The sequence below is a fragment of the Myxine glutinosa genome, chromosome 4 (assembly GCF_964187855.1).
Source record: "Myxine glutinosa chromosome 4, kmMyxGlut1.1, whole genome shotgun sequence".
In the NCBI taxonomy this organism is placed as follows: Eukaryota; Metazoa; Chordata; class Myxini; order Myxiniformes; family Myxinidae; genus Myxine; species Myxine glutinosa.
This window is the reverse complement of record NC_136264.1, coordinates 148,738,079-148,754,946: the sequence shown is the minus strand read 5'-3', so window position 1 is coordinate 148,754,946 and position 16,868 is coordinate 148,738,079. Positions and strand designations below refer to the sequence as shown.

Sequence of the window (16,868 nt, the reverse complement as noted above, 5' to 3'; positions counted from 1 at the left end):
GGGGTCAAATAAGGGTTTTTCGTGATTCTGAGTTGATTGTTAACATTTATATTTTCACTTTTACATTTACACACAAAGTAGCTTTTATTTCACATACATATATAATACTCAAGAGTTATTGGTGTTGAGGTCATTAGGGTCTCCTTCAATAACTGGGAGGAACTCGATCTGTGTGCTCTGCTTTGCATCATTAGCATGGATTCTCTTCATCCAGCCATTCCAGTTGGAGTGTGGGAACTCAGGATCGTTGGCTTTGATCACCCACCCCGCTGCCCAGAGTGTGTCACCTGGAGTGAGGAGTGGCTGATCATGAGCCAGGGAGGAGGAAAGCTCAGCGAGGGGGAGAAACATGATCGCGTTCGTTCCTATCTGTTTCCTGTTCGTAAATGGAATAATCTTTACTTCAGTTCCTCTCAGGATCTTAGCTTTGTCGAGTGCCTTCAACTTCACCCGGGGGAAAGCTGCTGTTGTCTGTGGATCTGGCAAAGGTGGTGCCGGAGAGGTGACTTCGATCCAACCCATTGAGTGAAAGGGAGTGTTTCCGTGAATAGAGACAATGTTTAAATCTATATTGTCTCCAACAAACTGAGTGACTGCATTGTTTGTTTCCCCAACCTCCATAAAGACCACCTGATCATTACTTGACAATTCACTTTCACTGGCTGGCACTTTGGCTGTCATCACTGATTGATCCTCAAGCGCAGCATCAACCGCAACCTCATCATTGATCTGTTCATCGGTTTCCTCCACAATGGTGTCAAGAGTGCCAGAAGTATCTGGAACATCATCTCCACTCCTACTATTAAGGAAGCAGTATTTGTAGTTTTGTGTCTCCGTGTAAGACTCAGTGTATCCCAGCCGGTGGAACTTGTTGAGCATCCATTTTGACCCAAATCTATGATCAAGTTGTATGGCAAGCCCCATTTGGTGTGGCAATACTCCAGACCGAGGTGGACAGGCCTTAATAAAATTCTGCCCCCAAACGGCAACTCTTTCGTCTGTCTTGACAATCGGTCTCAAGAACATCTGAAGGCTTGCAGGAACAAGTGTCAGCTGACTATCGATGTCAGTCATACTGTGTGTGGTGGGGTATGACTTTGGACCTAAATCAATCAAGGCAATATCATTGGATATGAACTTGAGTGCCGTCTTTATGATCTGAGTCTTCTCATCTCCATGGTCAAGATTAGCATGATGCACTCGCAGAATATTGTCGGTGCCATCTTTGAGACAGAGTACATCTGCCCTTCTTTCCTATGTTGTGAAATACAAGGTGTCTTCGTATTTCTCTAGAAGTTTTATCTTTAGCCAATGCTTTGAATAAGAAAGGCTCTTCTCTGGTGACTGATCAAACTCCTGCAGCTTTTCATGGACTTGGTCCATGTTCATTACCCCATGCTCTAATTCTGAGTCTAACCATTCGCAGAATTCAATAAAAACTGCCTCTCGCTCCTCATCAATACTCCTCTGTCCTCTTCCTTTTTCCTTCCTCATCAGTCTTGGACAAACTGTCACCTCTCGCAAACATAAGTTTGCATCGCAAATGGTACAGTGTTTCTTCTGCTACCAAGTCGTTGATCCCTTCCAGGCGTCCAGTGACTTCAGTGCCCCAGTCATCCCCGCGACTCCGTGCTGTCTTCAGCAAGCTTGCCTTCAGTGTATCTGCAGTCAAATTATCTGGCACTCTGTATTTCTTTCTAGCTTGTGCTGGATTATTTTTGTAGAGCTGGGCTGGTTGGTTGCAAAGAATGCATACATCCTTATACAGGAGGTCAACTGACTGTGATCTTCTAGAACTGCAGCCAGTTGATGAACTGAACTCACAAGTAGTGCGTCTTCTCTTCAACTTTGATGACTCTTTCTCTGCCTTTGATGCTTGAGCTGACTTCTTGGTGGTTGCAACAAAGTTGTTGTACAGATCATTTTTACACTTCTGGTGGTACCTCAGTTTTCCTTCCTTTTGAGCCTCCTTCATACGTTCCACAACAGTAACATTTTCGACAGTTTCTGCTTGTTTCAATAAAGTTGAGTATCCCTTTGGAGTTGCCTGTATGAGCCTTTCAGCTGGTGTATCCGAGCGTGCACAGATGAAGCAATTGAGCACAGGTGGAGTAACGTCTTCATCCATATTGCTAGACTCCATGTCCTGCAAAGTAGAAAATGAGATATATTTAGAAATTATTTTTCCACAAAGGAGTGTCTGTGGTGAAATATAAATGTTAACAATCAACTCAGAATCATGAAAAACCCTTATTTGACCCCTCATAAGTTACTTAAGGGCCGATTAAAAAAAAAAAAAAAAAATTCTCGAAAATAATTTTTCGGTACCCGAATTCAACAGCTTTTTTTTCTGGGTTTCCCACGGGAGTTGACCTTCAACATTTTAACACATGTTATTACACACCTTTACAAACATATTGGTGAAGAAATTTTTTGGTAACAATTTAGTTAACAGATTTTCATATGTTTCCCTTACTATTATTGACCTGAATTGTTTGTGTCTTTCATATTGATTGCATTACGAAAGCGTATAAATCATATATCTTTCTGGCGGGGTTCCTCCCACGGTCCGGGGGGTCACCAAGACCAGGTAGTTACCGGGAGGACCACGTAACAAAGAGAAGAAATAAAAGTAATATACAGGGAAATGGAAGGAGCAGAAGGACACAGAGCAATTCTTAAAACAAGCTTAACTTATACGCAGGACAGAACAAACAAGACAAACTCACGTACACGAATGGATAGTATGGCAGGGGTGGATGGCTGGAAGGATGAGAAGTTGGGACCACAGGGCTGGAAGGATGCGGTTCCGTTCCGTGCAAACGGCAAGGCTGGGGGTGAGCGGCCGCCGGCTCTCCGTAATCTGGTTCGCACGGCGGCGTTGCTTCGCGGCAGCGCGTCCAAGCTGCACGCGGCAGGAGCTTGTTTGAAACAGCAGGTCTCTCCTTCTCGCCGCACCTTGATGGTTCCGGAATCGGAAAAATGCCACAAGATGCCACAAGATGCCACAAATGAAAAATGCGCCTCCCTTCACATAACTTCTCAGTGCGTCCTCCCTCATTCATCTCTCTAAGCAGTCCCTCTGCCACCCTTTTATTGCTTTTCCCGCGATCAAGCCACGGGTTAAGAGGGCACGCCTACCGGGTCGCTCTCCGCAGTGCCGATTGGTGGGCACGGGCTCTTCCTGGCTCCGCCCATGATGACGAGGGGCGGGCCACGCCCTTCTTCTCCGAGCTGACCACGCCGTAATGGAGGCAAATGCAGTTGGAAATGGAGGCTTTGGGGAATTTGAAAAGGGGATCTATCTTATTTCATTTGATGCAACGCAAATGAACCAGTGGGAAAACAGAGCCTTATACTGACATAGACTAAAGAGATAACTATTTAGAAGGTCCTATGATTTTCTACGTGTGTGCGATGGACTAACTAAGGGGACGACCTTTGATCTTTACAATTAATGGAGGTATTTACACGGAATTATTACATTATTTACAGAGGGTGATATTTACAAACAATTACCAAAGTGCAGGATTCTCAAATCCGCAACAATATATATATATATATATATCTATCTATCTATCTATCTATCTATCTATATATATATATATATATATATATATATATATATATATATATATATATATATATATATATATATATATATATATATATATATATATATATATATATATATATATATATATATATATATATATATATATACATACACACACATGATCCACCACGCGGTAACCCGGGGTTCGTGTGATGGGAAAATCCTTTGTGTCACAAAGGATTTTCCTATCACGCGAACCCGGGTTACACTCCCCCTAAAATAGATTAATTAATTGTGTAAAAAATAAATAAATAAACCGCCTTTAGAGGCCATTTTTCCCCGCTAATGATTGAAAATCACGGGGCAACCCGGGTTACCGTGTGGTGGATCATATATATATACATATATATATATATATATATATATATATATATATATATATATATATATATATATAAAATCGGGAGATTAAATCGGACGTCGACGTAGCTTCAGGACGGTCGATCTTTAATTTTTGACAAGCTTTCGACCAACAAAGGTCTTCTTAGTCTACAGAAACAACAGGCATGTATATCAGACGAGTCTGTCCAGTGATATGTGTATAAGATGTGTGATATGTGTCGGAGATGCATACAGAAAAAGCCATGCTAAAGCTCACTCGCCGTCCCCAAGTTCAGCGGAAGTGAAGCGCAGCTTACAGTTACCGTTCACGTTACAAATTGTGCACGTGCATATACAAATATATTCATACATACATACATAAACACACAAGCATATATTCATATACCATTTATATTTATACAAGTATGAATACACTACCTACATATGTAAAGGCAGAATGAATGAATGGGTTACGGTTAATGATTTGATTGGGTTGATGTTGAAACATTCTTTAATCATCAAAATTTATGCCATGAGGGATTTTTGTCCGAAGTTTACGTATCCAAAAGGACTCACGTTTCAGAATCGTGGTGTGTGATCGATTTGTAATTGATTCACTGGCAGAGATTTGAATGTCATTTATAGAGTGATCCAGTTTATTAAAGTGTATCGTGTAAGGTAGAGATTTGCCCTGACTGGTGTGGAAGTTATTGATTTCTGACCGGGTGTTATTAAATCGTGTGTCGAGTGTATTCTCAGTTTTTACAACATATTATTTGGTGCACTTTTGGCAAGTGATTAGGTATATGACCCATGTAGATTTGCAGTTCATATCGGATGTGATGGGGAATTTTTGTTCAGTGCTGCTTCCTACAAAATTTGTTTCCTTCTGGTAAATGCTTGTGAATAATACATTTGTTTGTTGTGCATTTATAGAAGCCAGGGATCCTAGTTTCTTTGTTGTGGGGCTGTGGGTGCTTTGTTTTTACCAAAAGGTCCATGAGTGTCTGACCACGTCGAAATGATGTTCGTGGAGGTTGAGGAAATGTGGTGCCGAGTGTTTCTGATTGATGGAGGAGAGGAAGGGCCTTATTCAAAATACTTGGCAATTGGGATGAGGTAGGAGAGTCAGTGGTTACCAGTGGGACACGGTTAGTTGCAGGTTTGGGTTTGTAAGTCAGAAGGTCTGCTCTCGGTATGCGTTTTGCTCGGTTTATTGCTTCTTTCACAGAGTGAGCGTCATAGTTTCTTGCAATGAAGTGTGTTTCTCATTGGCAGAGAGAAGTTTCTTCTGCCATTTTTGTTGAGCAAATGCGTCTTACTCTGATTGCTTGACTGTATGGTGTGCTTGCAATTGTATGTTTAGGATGAGATGAATAAGGGAGAAGGTAAGAGTGAGTGTCTGTTGGTTTGGTGTATAGTTCTGTTTCGAGTCTTTTATCTTGATGTGTGAGTGATGTCTAGAAAGTGAACTTCGGACTGTGAGCTGTCGAATGTGAACTTGATGGTCGGATGAATCAAATTTAATTCATTTTGGAATTTTGTGAGACTACTGGGGGGGATTTTGACCAGATGAACTGGATGTCATCAATATAACGTACCCAGGATTTTTCCAAGATGCCGTGATGAGGTTGTGCATAGATCTTGGTCTCTATCATTCCCATGGAGATGTTGGCGTACGATGGTGCAACAGGGGTACCCATCGCGGTACCTCAAGTTTGAATGTAATGTCGTCCGTTGAATTAGAAATTATTCAGTTTGAGTGTCAGTTCTAATCGACACATAAGGTCTTGAGTAGGTGGTATTGGGACTTATCGTGTATGTCGTGCTTTGCGGCATGCAGACAGGCCTTCTGAATGTGGAATATTAGTGTAGAGGGATGTAACATCTGCTGTGACTAAAATGGTTTGGGAGTTGAAAGGTGAGTATATTCTGTTCAATCCTTGGATGTGGGTCAGAAAACTGGTTGTGTCCTTCAGGTATGAGGAGAGATTCATCACGAGAGGACGTAAATGAGTCAACAAATTTTGATATTAGAACAGTTGGACATGTGCAGCCAGATACAATTGGTCTACCTGGATTGTTTACCTTGTGTATTTTAGGAAGAAAAAAAGGTTAGGGCAATGAGGATCTTTAGGAACCAAGCGAGATTTGATGGTTTTATTCACTTAAATAGAATCCACTACCCTTTTAACCTCTTCAAGATGTAAAAGGGTAGGTTCGGATGGGAGCTCTTTGTAAGTATCACTATGTAGTTGATGATTACCTTCTGCAAGGCAATCGGTAGTCGACATAATGACAATGGCAGTACCTTTATCTGCTGGCTTTATGACTATCTTTTCATTATTTTGGAGATTGTGAAGTGCTCGTCGCTCTGCCTTTGTAAGATTGTCCTTATGTCTGGAACAATTATATTTTTGTGCCACCTTTTCAATTTCATTGCTCACTTGTTCCATATGGACATGTAGATATGGATTGTCAACACGTGGTGTCCAGGTGCTTTTTGGTTTGGGTAAGGTGAGTTGTGGTGTATTAGTATCGGTGTACGTGATTGTATGCGTGTTTGTTGGTGTTGTCTGTTGTGGTGCTGATGGGGCTGGGTGTACTTTAGCAAAGTGTGCCTTTAATGTCATTCGCCTACAGAAATCTTTTAAATCCTCTTTCAATTGTAATTGGTCTATTTGTGGAGTGATTGGGCAAAATTTTAAACCCTTAGAGAGAAGGTTTATTTCCGCCTCACTGAGGGAATGATTGGAAAGATTGATGATCCCGAGGTTCCGTAGTGTTACGTGCTCCTCCCCAACCCCCGGTCACGGTGTACCTCCGAGCCCCGAGAGGAGTCACGGCAGAAATATGTGTTATTCTGTATGTCAAAGATCAATGGTGAAGCCACACCAATTGTTACCAACAAACAATATTGTATTAAGATCACACAAGAATAACAGTACAACAACAATAGTAATCAATTGTACAACCAATATATATTTCCTATGATGGTACCATCAGTTTCATACAATATAACTCACTGTGCTCCAAGTGAGCGAAAAGAAGAACATTCCCCTATGTCTCTATTCCGGCATCAAGCCCAAGTCGATCCGCTCCAGCGATCGTCAGAACGATGTCCAATCGAGACCAGAATCCCGTTCGGATGACAGTCACAGCTGCGCAAAGGTGCCCTCAAGGCGACGGGGAAATCCAAAGGCGCCCTCCAGGCGACTGGGAAATCACACCCTCGGGTATGGACGTTTCACAGCTCCAAACCGGCGAACCGCAGATTTACCTTCAAAATCCACGTGACACACACACACACACACCAGATAAACGTCTGGATGCGGTGAAAATGGTTGAAGCGAGGCGAAAAACCTTGCGCGATGCGCAAAGCGTGTGATTCAAAATTGCCGACGGCCCGTTCTCGAGGCGTAACGGCATGACGATGATTCTCCTCGGAATCAACCGCCAAAACCTGACACGCAGGTTGATCTGTCACAGCGATAACAACTCTGTCGCAAGAATCCCTTTCCCGGGAAACCCGAAGTTCGCGAGTGACCTCCGTTCGTCAACGTTTGCTCCAGACCCCGAAGGAGCTCGGCTTCATCCCCGACTCACTTGCTCCGCCTTTCTCTCCTCCTCTTCGTCGTCGTTCGGTTCCGGTTTCATTTAAAACATTAACTTTTTTACCTTTTGAAAATAGTAACCTCTATCTCCCTTAAACAACAACAATAATAGTACATGGAATCAAAAATGTTGACAGTGGATGAAAACCACAACAACGGAAGTGACGAATCCGTAACAGTAGATCCACACGTTTGGTTGTCGTAGAAGTTATATTGTTGTTGGTTTGACTATTTTCAACCTCAGCTATGTTTATTTCCATGGAGGAACGGTTCTGTATGTAATGATGTCTGCGGCTTGTGTATTGTTTTTTACGATAATGTCGATTTTTGTGTTTATGCTTAAGTTGGTCAGAAGTGGTTGGAGTGGTTGGAAGTGGTTGGAGAAGTGGTTGTAGTGGTTGGAGTGAAGTGGTTGATGTGGTTGGGAGTGGTGGTTGGAGTTACCTGGTTATTGTTTACAATGGGTGTCTTCTCTTGAGATGGTTTTTTTATGCTTGCACAACATTTCATCACGTTTAAGTTTCCTTTCCTTAACTTTAACAATGTAGTGTTTAGCAGCCATTAGCTTATCATTGAATGAACACATTATGTGGTGGTGTTGTCCAGGATTCACATTCCTCCACATATCCTCCTTCTTTTGGCTGATGTTCTCATTCAATTTGATTAATTTTATTTTTACTTGTGTTGTTACAATCTCCAGTAGTTGTTGAGCATTGTTCCATAGCAGTAGATTCCAACGCACAGTGGTGACGTCATCATTGGTTTGAGTTGCGAAGCAAGATCGTTTTTTAATGAGGAGACCTTTAGGTACGATCCCTCGTTGTTTATATTCGTTTAGGTAAGTGAGGTGTCGTTCATGTCTTTGTCTTTTTTGCATCAATTGTTGAAGTTGTTCGTTGATCGTGGTGGTCAGGCATACATCGTTGTGGTTGTTGTTGTTGTTGTTCAATGACAAGCTAATGGCTGCTAAACACTACATTGTTAAAGTTAAGGAAAGGAAACTTAAACGTGATGAAATGAAATAAAATCATCTCAAGAGAATACACCCATTGTAAACAATAAACAGGTAACTCCAACCACCACTCCCAACCACTTCAACCACTTCACTCCAACCACTTCTGACCAACCACTACAACCACTTCTCCAACCACTTCTCCAACCACTTCTCCGACCACTTCCAACCACTCCAACCACTTCTCCAAGCACTTCTGACCAACTTAAGCATAAACACAAAAATCGACATTATCGTAAAAAACAATACACAAACCACAGACATCATGGCATACAGAACCGTTCCTCCAAGGGAATAAACACAGCGGAGGTTGAAAATAGTCAAACCAACAACAATAGAACTTCTTCTGCAACCAAACTTGTGGATCTACCTAAACTCGGGATCATCAATCTTTCCAATCATTCCCTCAGTGAGGCAGAAATAAACCTGCTCTCTCGGGGTTTAAAATTTTTGCCAATCGCTCCACAAATAGACCAATTACAATTGAAAGAGGATTTAAAAGATTTCTGTAAGCGAATTACATTAAAGGCACGCTTTGCTGAAGTACACCCAGCACCATCAACACCACAACAGACAACACCAACAAACACCCATACAATCACACACACCGATACTAATACACCACAACTCACCTTACCCAAACCAAAAAGCACCTGGACACCACGTGTTGACAATCCATATCTACATATCTACATGTCTATATGGAACAAGTGAGCAATGAAATTGAAAAGGTGGCACAAAAATATAATGTTCCAGACATAAGGACAATCTTACAAAGGCAGAGCGACGAGCACTTCACAATCTCCAAAATAATGAAAAGATAGTCATAAAGCCAGCAGATAAAGGTACTGCTATTGTCATTATGTCGACTTCCGATTACGTTGCAGAAGGTAATCGTCAACTACATAGTGATACTTACAAAGAGCTCCCATCCGACCTTACCCTTTTACATCTTGAAGATGTTAAAAGGGTAGTAGATTCTATTCAAGTGAATAAAACCATCAAATCTCGCTTGGTTCCGAAAGATCCTCATTGCCCTAAACTTTATTTTCTTCCTAAAATACACAAGGTAAACAATCCAGGTAGACCAATCGTATCTGGCTGCACATGTTCAACTGTTCTAATATCAAAATTTGTTGACTGTCATTTACGTCCTCTCGTGATGAATCTCTCCTCATACCTGAAGGACACAACCAGTTTTCTGACCCACAGCCAAGGATTGAACAGAATATACTCACCTTTCAACTCCCAAACCATTTTAGTCACAGCAGATGTTACATCCCTCTACACTAATATTCCACATTCAGAAGGCCTGTCTGCATGCCGCAAAGCACTAGATACACGACAAGTCCCCAATACCACCTACTCAAGACCTTATGTGCCAATTAGAACTGACACTCAAACTGAATAATTTCCAATTCAACGGACGACATTACATTCAAACTCAAGGTACCGCTATGGGTACCCCTGTTGCACCATCGTACGCCAACATCTTCTTGGGAATGATAGAGGCCAAGATCTATGCAGAACCTCATCACGGCATCTTGGAAAAATCCTGGGTACGTTATATTGATGACATCCAGTTCATCTGGTCAAAATCCCCCCCGTAGTCTCACACAATTCCAAAATGAATTAAATTTGATTCATCCGACCATCAAGTTTACATTCGACAGCTCACAGTCCGAAGTTCACTTTCTAGACACATCACTCACACTTCAAAATAACAGACTCGAAACAGAACTATACACCAAACCAACAGACACTCACTCTTACCTTCTCCCTTCTTCATCTCATCCTAAACATACAATTGCAAGCATACCATACAGTCAAGCACTCAGAGTAAGATGCATTTGCTCAACAAAAATGGCAGAAGAAACTTCTCTCTGCCAATGAGAAACACACTTCATTGCAAGAAACTATGACCCTCACTCTGTGAAAGAAGTAATAAACCGAGCAAAACGCATACCGAGAGCAGACCTTCTGACTTACAAACCCAAACCTGAAACTAACCGTGTCCCACTGGAAACCACCTACTCTCCATCCTCATCCCAATTGCCAAGTATTTTGAATAAGGCCCTTCCTCTCCTCCATCAATCAGAAACACTCGGCACCACATTTCCTCAACCTCCACAAACATCATTGCGACGTGGTCGGACACTCAGGGACCTTTTGGTGAAAGCAAAGCACCCACAGCCCCACAACAAAGAAACTAGGATCCCTGGCTTCTATAAATGCACAGCAAACAAATGTATTATTCACAAGCATTTACCAGAAGGAAACAAATTTTGTAGTTCTAGCACTGAACAAAAATTCCCCATCACCTCCTATATGAACTGCAAATCTGCATGGGACATATACCGAATCACTTGCCAAAAGTGCACCAAACAATATGTTGGAAAAACTGAGAATACACTCGACACACGATTTAATAACACCCGGTCAGAAATCAATAACTTCCACACCAGTCAGGGCAAATCTCTACCTTACACAATACACTTTAATCAACCGGATCACTCGATCAATGACATTCAAATATCTGCCATTGAATCAATTACAAATCGATCACACACCACGATTCTGAAACGTGAGTCCTTTTGGATACATAAACTTCGGACAAAAATCCCTCATGGCATAAATTTTGATGATTAAAGAATGTTTCAACATCAACCCAATCAAATCATTAACCATAACCCATTCATTCACTCATTCACTCATTCATTCATTCTGCCTTTACAAATGTAGGTAGTGTATTCATACTTATATAAATATAAATGGTATATGAATATATGCTTGTGTGTTTATGTATGTATGTATGTATGTATATATTTGTATATGCACGTGAATGGTAACTGTAAGCTGCGCTTCACTTCCGCTGAACTTGGGGACGGTGAGTGAGCTTTAGCGTGGCTCTTATTTCTGTATGCATCTCCTACACATATCACACATCTTATCCACATATCACTAGACATACTTGTCTGATATACATGCCTGTTGTTTCTGTAGACTAAGAAGAAGACCTTTGTTGGTCGAAAGCTTGTCGAGAATTAAAGATCGACCGTCCTGAAGCTACGTCCGCATCTGATTTAATCTCCCGATTATTTATTTAATACAAATGAGACTGTGGAGTTTCCAACATTTCTGTTATATATACATACATACATACATACATACATACATACATACATACATATACATACATACACATACATACATACATACATACACACACACACACACATACACAGTCCCAAAAATATTGGCACCCTTGCACTTTTTTCAAACATCTCACAATTTTCTCCAAAAATAAGTTGAAATTGACAAAAGTATTTGGTCTCCGCAATTCTTTATTTCACTGTTAATATTACAGAACCTTTGTTTTTGATTCAGAACTTCATATATCCTTTTAAATCAGATAATAAAAAGAAATGGCATTGACAAAATTATTGACACCCGAGACGTAATATTTGGTAGCACGGCCTTTGGACAAAATTACTGCAGTCAAGCACTTCCTGTAGCCATGAATGAGCTTCCTACACCTCTCTACTGGCAGTTTGACCCACTCTTCTTGTGCAAACTGCTCCAATTCTCACATATTTGACGGGTGCCTTCTCCCAACTGCTGTTTTCAGATCTCCCCACAGGTGTTCAATGGGATTTAGATCTGGACTCATTGCTGGCCACTTCAGAACAAGCCAGCGTTTTGTCTTGAACCATTCATGGGTGCTTTTTGAAGTGTGTTTGGGGTCATTGTCCTGCTGCAAGATCCATGACTTTCGACGGAGACCCATCCTTCTGACACTGGGTTGAACATTGCGCTCCAAAATGCCTTGGTAATCTCCTGATTTCATGATGCCATGTACACATTCAAGGCACCCAATGCCAGAGGCAGTACAGCAACCCCAAAACATCACTGAACCTCCTCCATGTTTGACTGCAGGGAGGTGTTCTTTTCTTTGAAGGCTTCACTTTGTTTTCTGTAAGCATAGAGATTATGTGCTTTATCAAAAAGCTCCAATTTGGTCTCATCTGTCCACAGGACATTCTCCCAGAAGGATTTTGGGTTGTTCTGGTGTTTTACAAACTCCAGTCGGGCTTTCTTAGTGGTGGGGTCCTCCTAGGTCTCCTACCATCGAACCCCCTTTCATTGAGTTGGTGACTGATGGTGCGAGCTGAAACTGTCATACCTTGTGTCTGAAGGTCAGCTTGAATCTGTTTGGCAGTTGATCGAGGTGCTTTTTCCACCATTCAAACAATCCTTCGCTGCAATCTTCGATCAAGTTTTTTTATTGCGGCCACATCCAGAGGGATTGGCTACAGTGCCATAAGCCTTCAATCAAATTCCTGATAACATTGCGTACAGTGGACACAGGAACATCAAGGTCTCTGGAGATGGACTTGTAGCCTTGAGATTATCCAGGCTTGACTACAATCTTGTGTCTGATCTACTCATACAATTCTCAGGTTTTCTTTCTTTTCTCCATGCTCATTGTGGTACACACTGACACAAAACAGCAGAATGACTCCATTTCTCTTTTCAAATTGGTTGAATGAGTGATTTTTATATTGCAGGCACCTGCAACTCATCACAGGTGACTTCAATTCCAAAGTAAAAGAGAATCACCTGCTTGAAATCTAATTATTTCTAACAACATATAAAAGGTGGCAATAATATTGTCCGGGCCATTTTTTGATTTCTGTGTGGAATAAGCTAAGATTTCGTAATTTTTTCAGCTTTTTGTTTTGTTCCACTGAAAACCAAAGAAATACATATGTGGATACCAAAATATTTTTTAATTTCAACAATTTTCTGGAAGAAATGGTGCATTGTTTGAAAAAAGTGCAAGGGTGCCAATATTTTTGCCACGACTGTGTATAGTATATGATTTTTCTTCTTCCTGTCTACTTGTAATTTAAACTTCAAAACACATTATCGCGAATCTACACCACTCTATTCTATTCATGGTTATCCCTACCTAAATGTGCAGGAATTTTGAGCAGGTTGTATGAAGCAAGACAGCGCCACATTTCCTCATGGATACGAACACAATCTTGTTGGGATGCTTTGCAGGACATGTCCCGCTTTGGGCGGAGAAAGCAGTTTCCACTCGCCCTGATACTGGCACCCACACGCGAGTTGGCTTCACAGATCTACGATGAAGCTCGAAAGGTATTCAATTATATGCATGAGCACATGTACAAACTTTCATGAAATGCCAGAAAATGACTACCGTTTGTATGCTGAAAAAAAGCATTTCTGATGTCTGTTTTGCACCTGTTTTTATCAGCTTGCCTTTTGTTTAATTTAAAAAAAAATTTCATCCATTACTCAGAATCAAAATGCATTTGTTGAATTAATTATTGCAGCAGCATTTTCTTGATCACGGACTCTCTAACCCTTGCCTCGTAACTTCTTTAATACCATAACAGTTCTCGTACCGTTCGTGCGTGCGTCCCTGCGTGGTCTATGGAGGCGCTGATATTGGGCAGCAAATCAGGGAACTTGAGCGAGGCTGCCACCTGCTGGTCGCCACACCTGGTCGCCTTGTAGATATGATGGAACGTTCCAAGATTGGCCTCGAGTACTGCAAGTGAGTTTGTTTTGTGCTTTTTATTCTGCTCTGGAAGCGTTGAGTGCAGAAGTGGCAGAAAAGTAATGCACGTGCACACCTGGGGCACCAAAGTAATGCATGTGCACACCTGGGCGCACCAAAGTAATGCACGTGCACACCACTTAGGTACCTGGTCCTGGATGAGGCTGACCGGATGCTGGACATGGGATTTGAGCCACAGATCCGCAAGATTGTGGAGCAGGATGTGATGCCCACACGTGGTGTGCGTCAAACTTTAATGTTCAGTGCCACGTTCCCCAAGGAGATACAGGTGTGTTTCCAATACTGTTGATGGGCACGGCTGAGCTTTTATGAACCCTTAAAAAGAAAATCCAAAATTCGAATTGTTTGATGCACCAAAAGACTGATCGTAATCGAGGTAATGAGTTCGTTCACGACCCATTATCATTACCTGCCTCTGTAGCTTCTTGCACGTGATTTTCTCGATGACTACATATTCCTTGCCGTTGGACGTGTTGGATCTACTTCTGAGAATATCACTCAGAAGGTTGTGTGGGTTGAGGAAGAAGACAAGAGGTCCTTCTTGCTGGACCTGCTCAATGCTACAGGTGACGCAACTGATTTTGTTTCCAAAGTTTGATCTTGTGCTCTGACCTCCTCCTTCTGGCCAATCTAGAAATAATTTTTTCTCATAACTTCTTTACTCCTAATGGCCAATCTTTACTTTACTCACTCGTAACCTACTCAGCAAATGAGGAAAAAAACATTTTCTGGGCATGCTCTAGGCATGGAGTCTCGCACACTGGTGTTTGTGGAGACCAAGCGTGGAGCTGATGCTTTGGAGGGTTTCCTGTACAATGAAGGCTACCCTTCAACGAGTATCCACGGGGACAGATCACAACGGGACAGAGAGGATGCTCTGCAGCAGTTCCGTTCCGGCAGATGTCCCATCCTGGTAGCCACTGCAGTAAGTTCCCTTTTTCTGAAGTCTTGTCTATACTAGTCCTTCACACCATTATGATTATGATAAACGCAAGTGGGTTAGATGGTGACCAGCCAAACATTGGATGAGCAAATGGACAGGATTGGAGTCAAACGAGCAACGTATGTTAAGGGTTTTTTTTTGAGAGATCATCGACTTGCTACAATTGACGATTGCTGCCGAGTTGGATTGGACAAACACAAAAATGTCTATCATTTCCCACTTGTCTGGGTCTCTCTTTCTGTGCCAACCTACTCAGGTTGCTGCCCGTGGACTGGACATTTCCAACGTCAAGCACGTGATCAACTTTGACCTCCCGAGTGACATTGAGGAATACGTGCACAGGATTGGCCGTACAGGACGTGTCGGGAACCTTGGTAAGCTATCCGGTGTCTTACTTTGCTTCGATGTGAGTACAATCGTGAGCAGTGCTTTATTCTGAAGTAATCGAGATCCTAAAGATCATTCATTGCCGGTCTTGATAGGCGGTGACCCCATGGTCGACTTGTGTTTTTTGCCAGGCCTCGCCACGTCCTTCTTCAATATGAAGAACTCTAACTTGAGCCGTGACTTGCTAGAACTCTTGGTCGAAGCCAAGCAGGAGATGCCCAGCTGGCTTGAGGGCTTGGGGTTCGGTCAAGGGCGCAGCAGCGCTGGTTGGGGTCGAGGCCGCAGGTGGGTTTGCCTGTTTGGTGGTGCCTTTACTTACGTAGCTCATATTGATTGAATAGAATCCTACGTTTGAATCCCATATCTTGTGTTAATCTATCTATTGTTTCTTAACGTCCTCGTAATTCACGTTTTCCTGTGTCGTTCTACTTCATGTACAAGCTTCTCCTCGATCCTTTGATCATTGTTTAAAAGAGAAATGGCTCCATATTGGTGTTTAAAATAATACTAACCGAAGTACCCGGTGCTGCCCGGGGAAATTCAATATAATAAGTATTTAAATATTTCTTGCCAGGGCCACAGGCCCCCTCCTCGAATGCCTCTTTCATTAAACATCTTCTGCACAACTACATTAAACATTAAACATTAAACATCTACAATCTACCTGAGCGATACAGATCAAATTTGGTGCAATAAATAGGACAATAAGGTCTCATGGGTTTGTGCTCAATATCCGGATCCGCACATTTAAGGTGGGTGGAAGAGAGGTTTTGCCCCAAATATTGGTATTTCATTCAAAAATCTTCTTCTCAGAAACCAACTGGATCCAGACCAAACTGACCATGGCCTAACCTTAAGTTGTGCTCCTCATGGCCATATCTCCTCTGGAAAGGTGGCCACGGCCTCTCTCCCTAATCCCTCATATTCACTGAAACATATACTTTCCTCTCAAACTACATGACCAATATGGACCAAATTTGGTATGATACATCAGAACATTAAGGTCTAATGGGGTTGTGATCGCCATCCAGAACCACCTGCCAGAGGATGAAAAATGGGGTTTCACCTCAAATTCAGGAAATTAATTTTCAAATCTCAGAAACTGTAGGGAAATAAATAGCTGTCAGACCCCCATGGGGCAATCTTTTTTGTTTGTTTTATTTTTTAAAATACAACAAATCACGAAAACCTCAACATAAAATCTTCCCAAAACATATTGCTCGATCGAGCCTGGGAAAAAATCCAGGCAACGTATTAGCAACATACTCACTCGAGGCCTCAACACGGCTGTGTTGTAATAAAGCTGTGCAAAGCAATCTTTTTAATAGTAAACGTTAATTTTAATAGTAGGTGTAAACACTATA

General features: G+C 41.8%; 1 protein-coding gene across 2 annotated transcripts in view; it reads left to right on the top strand.

The window, feature by feature from the left end:
- LOC137425368 (putative ATP-dependent RNA helicase an3) overlaps positions 1–16,868 on the top strand; it is a 76,836-nt gene that overhangs the window by 51,088 nt on the left and 8,880 nt on the right. For both annotated transcript variants that reach the window (XM_078776590.1, XM_068113737.2), the window contains 7 exons: positions 13,631–13,729; positions 13,990–14,150; positions 14,298–14,442; positions 14,596–14,740; positions 14,918–15,099; positions 15,374–15,491; positions 15,636–15,789. In XM_078776590.1, the coding sequence (XP_078632716.1) occupies positions 13,631–13,729; positions 13,990–14,150; positions 14,298–14,442; positions 14,596–14,740; positions 14,918–15,099; positions 15,374–15,491; positions 15,636–15,789 (1,004 nt within the window). The remainder of the gene's footprint in view (positions 1–13,630; positions 13,730–13,989; positions 14,151–14,297; positions 14,443–14,595; positions 14,741–14,917; positions 15,100–15,373; positions 15,492–15,635; positions 15,790–16,868) is intronic.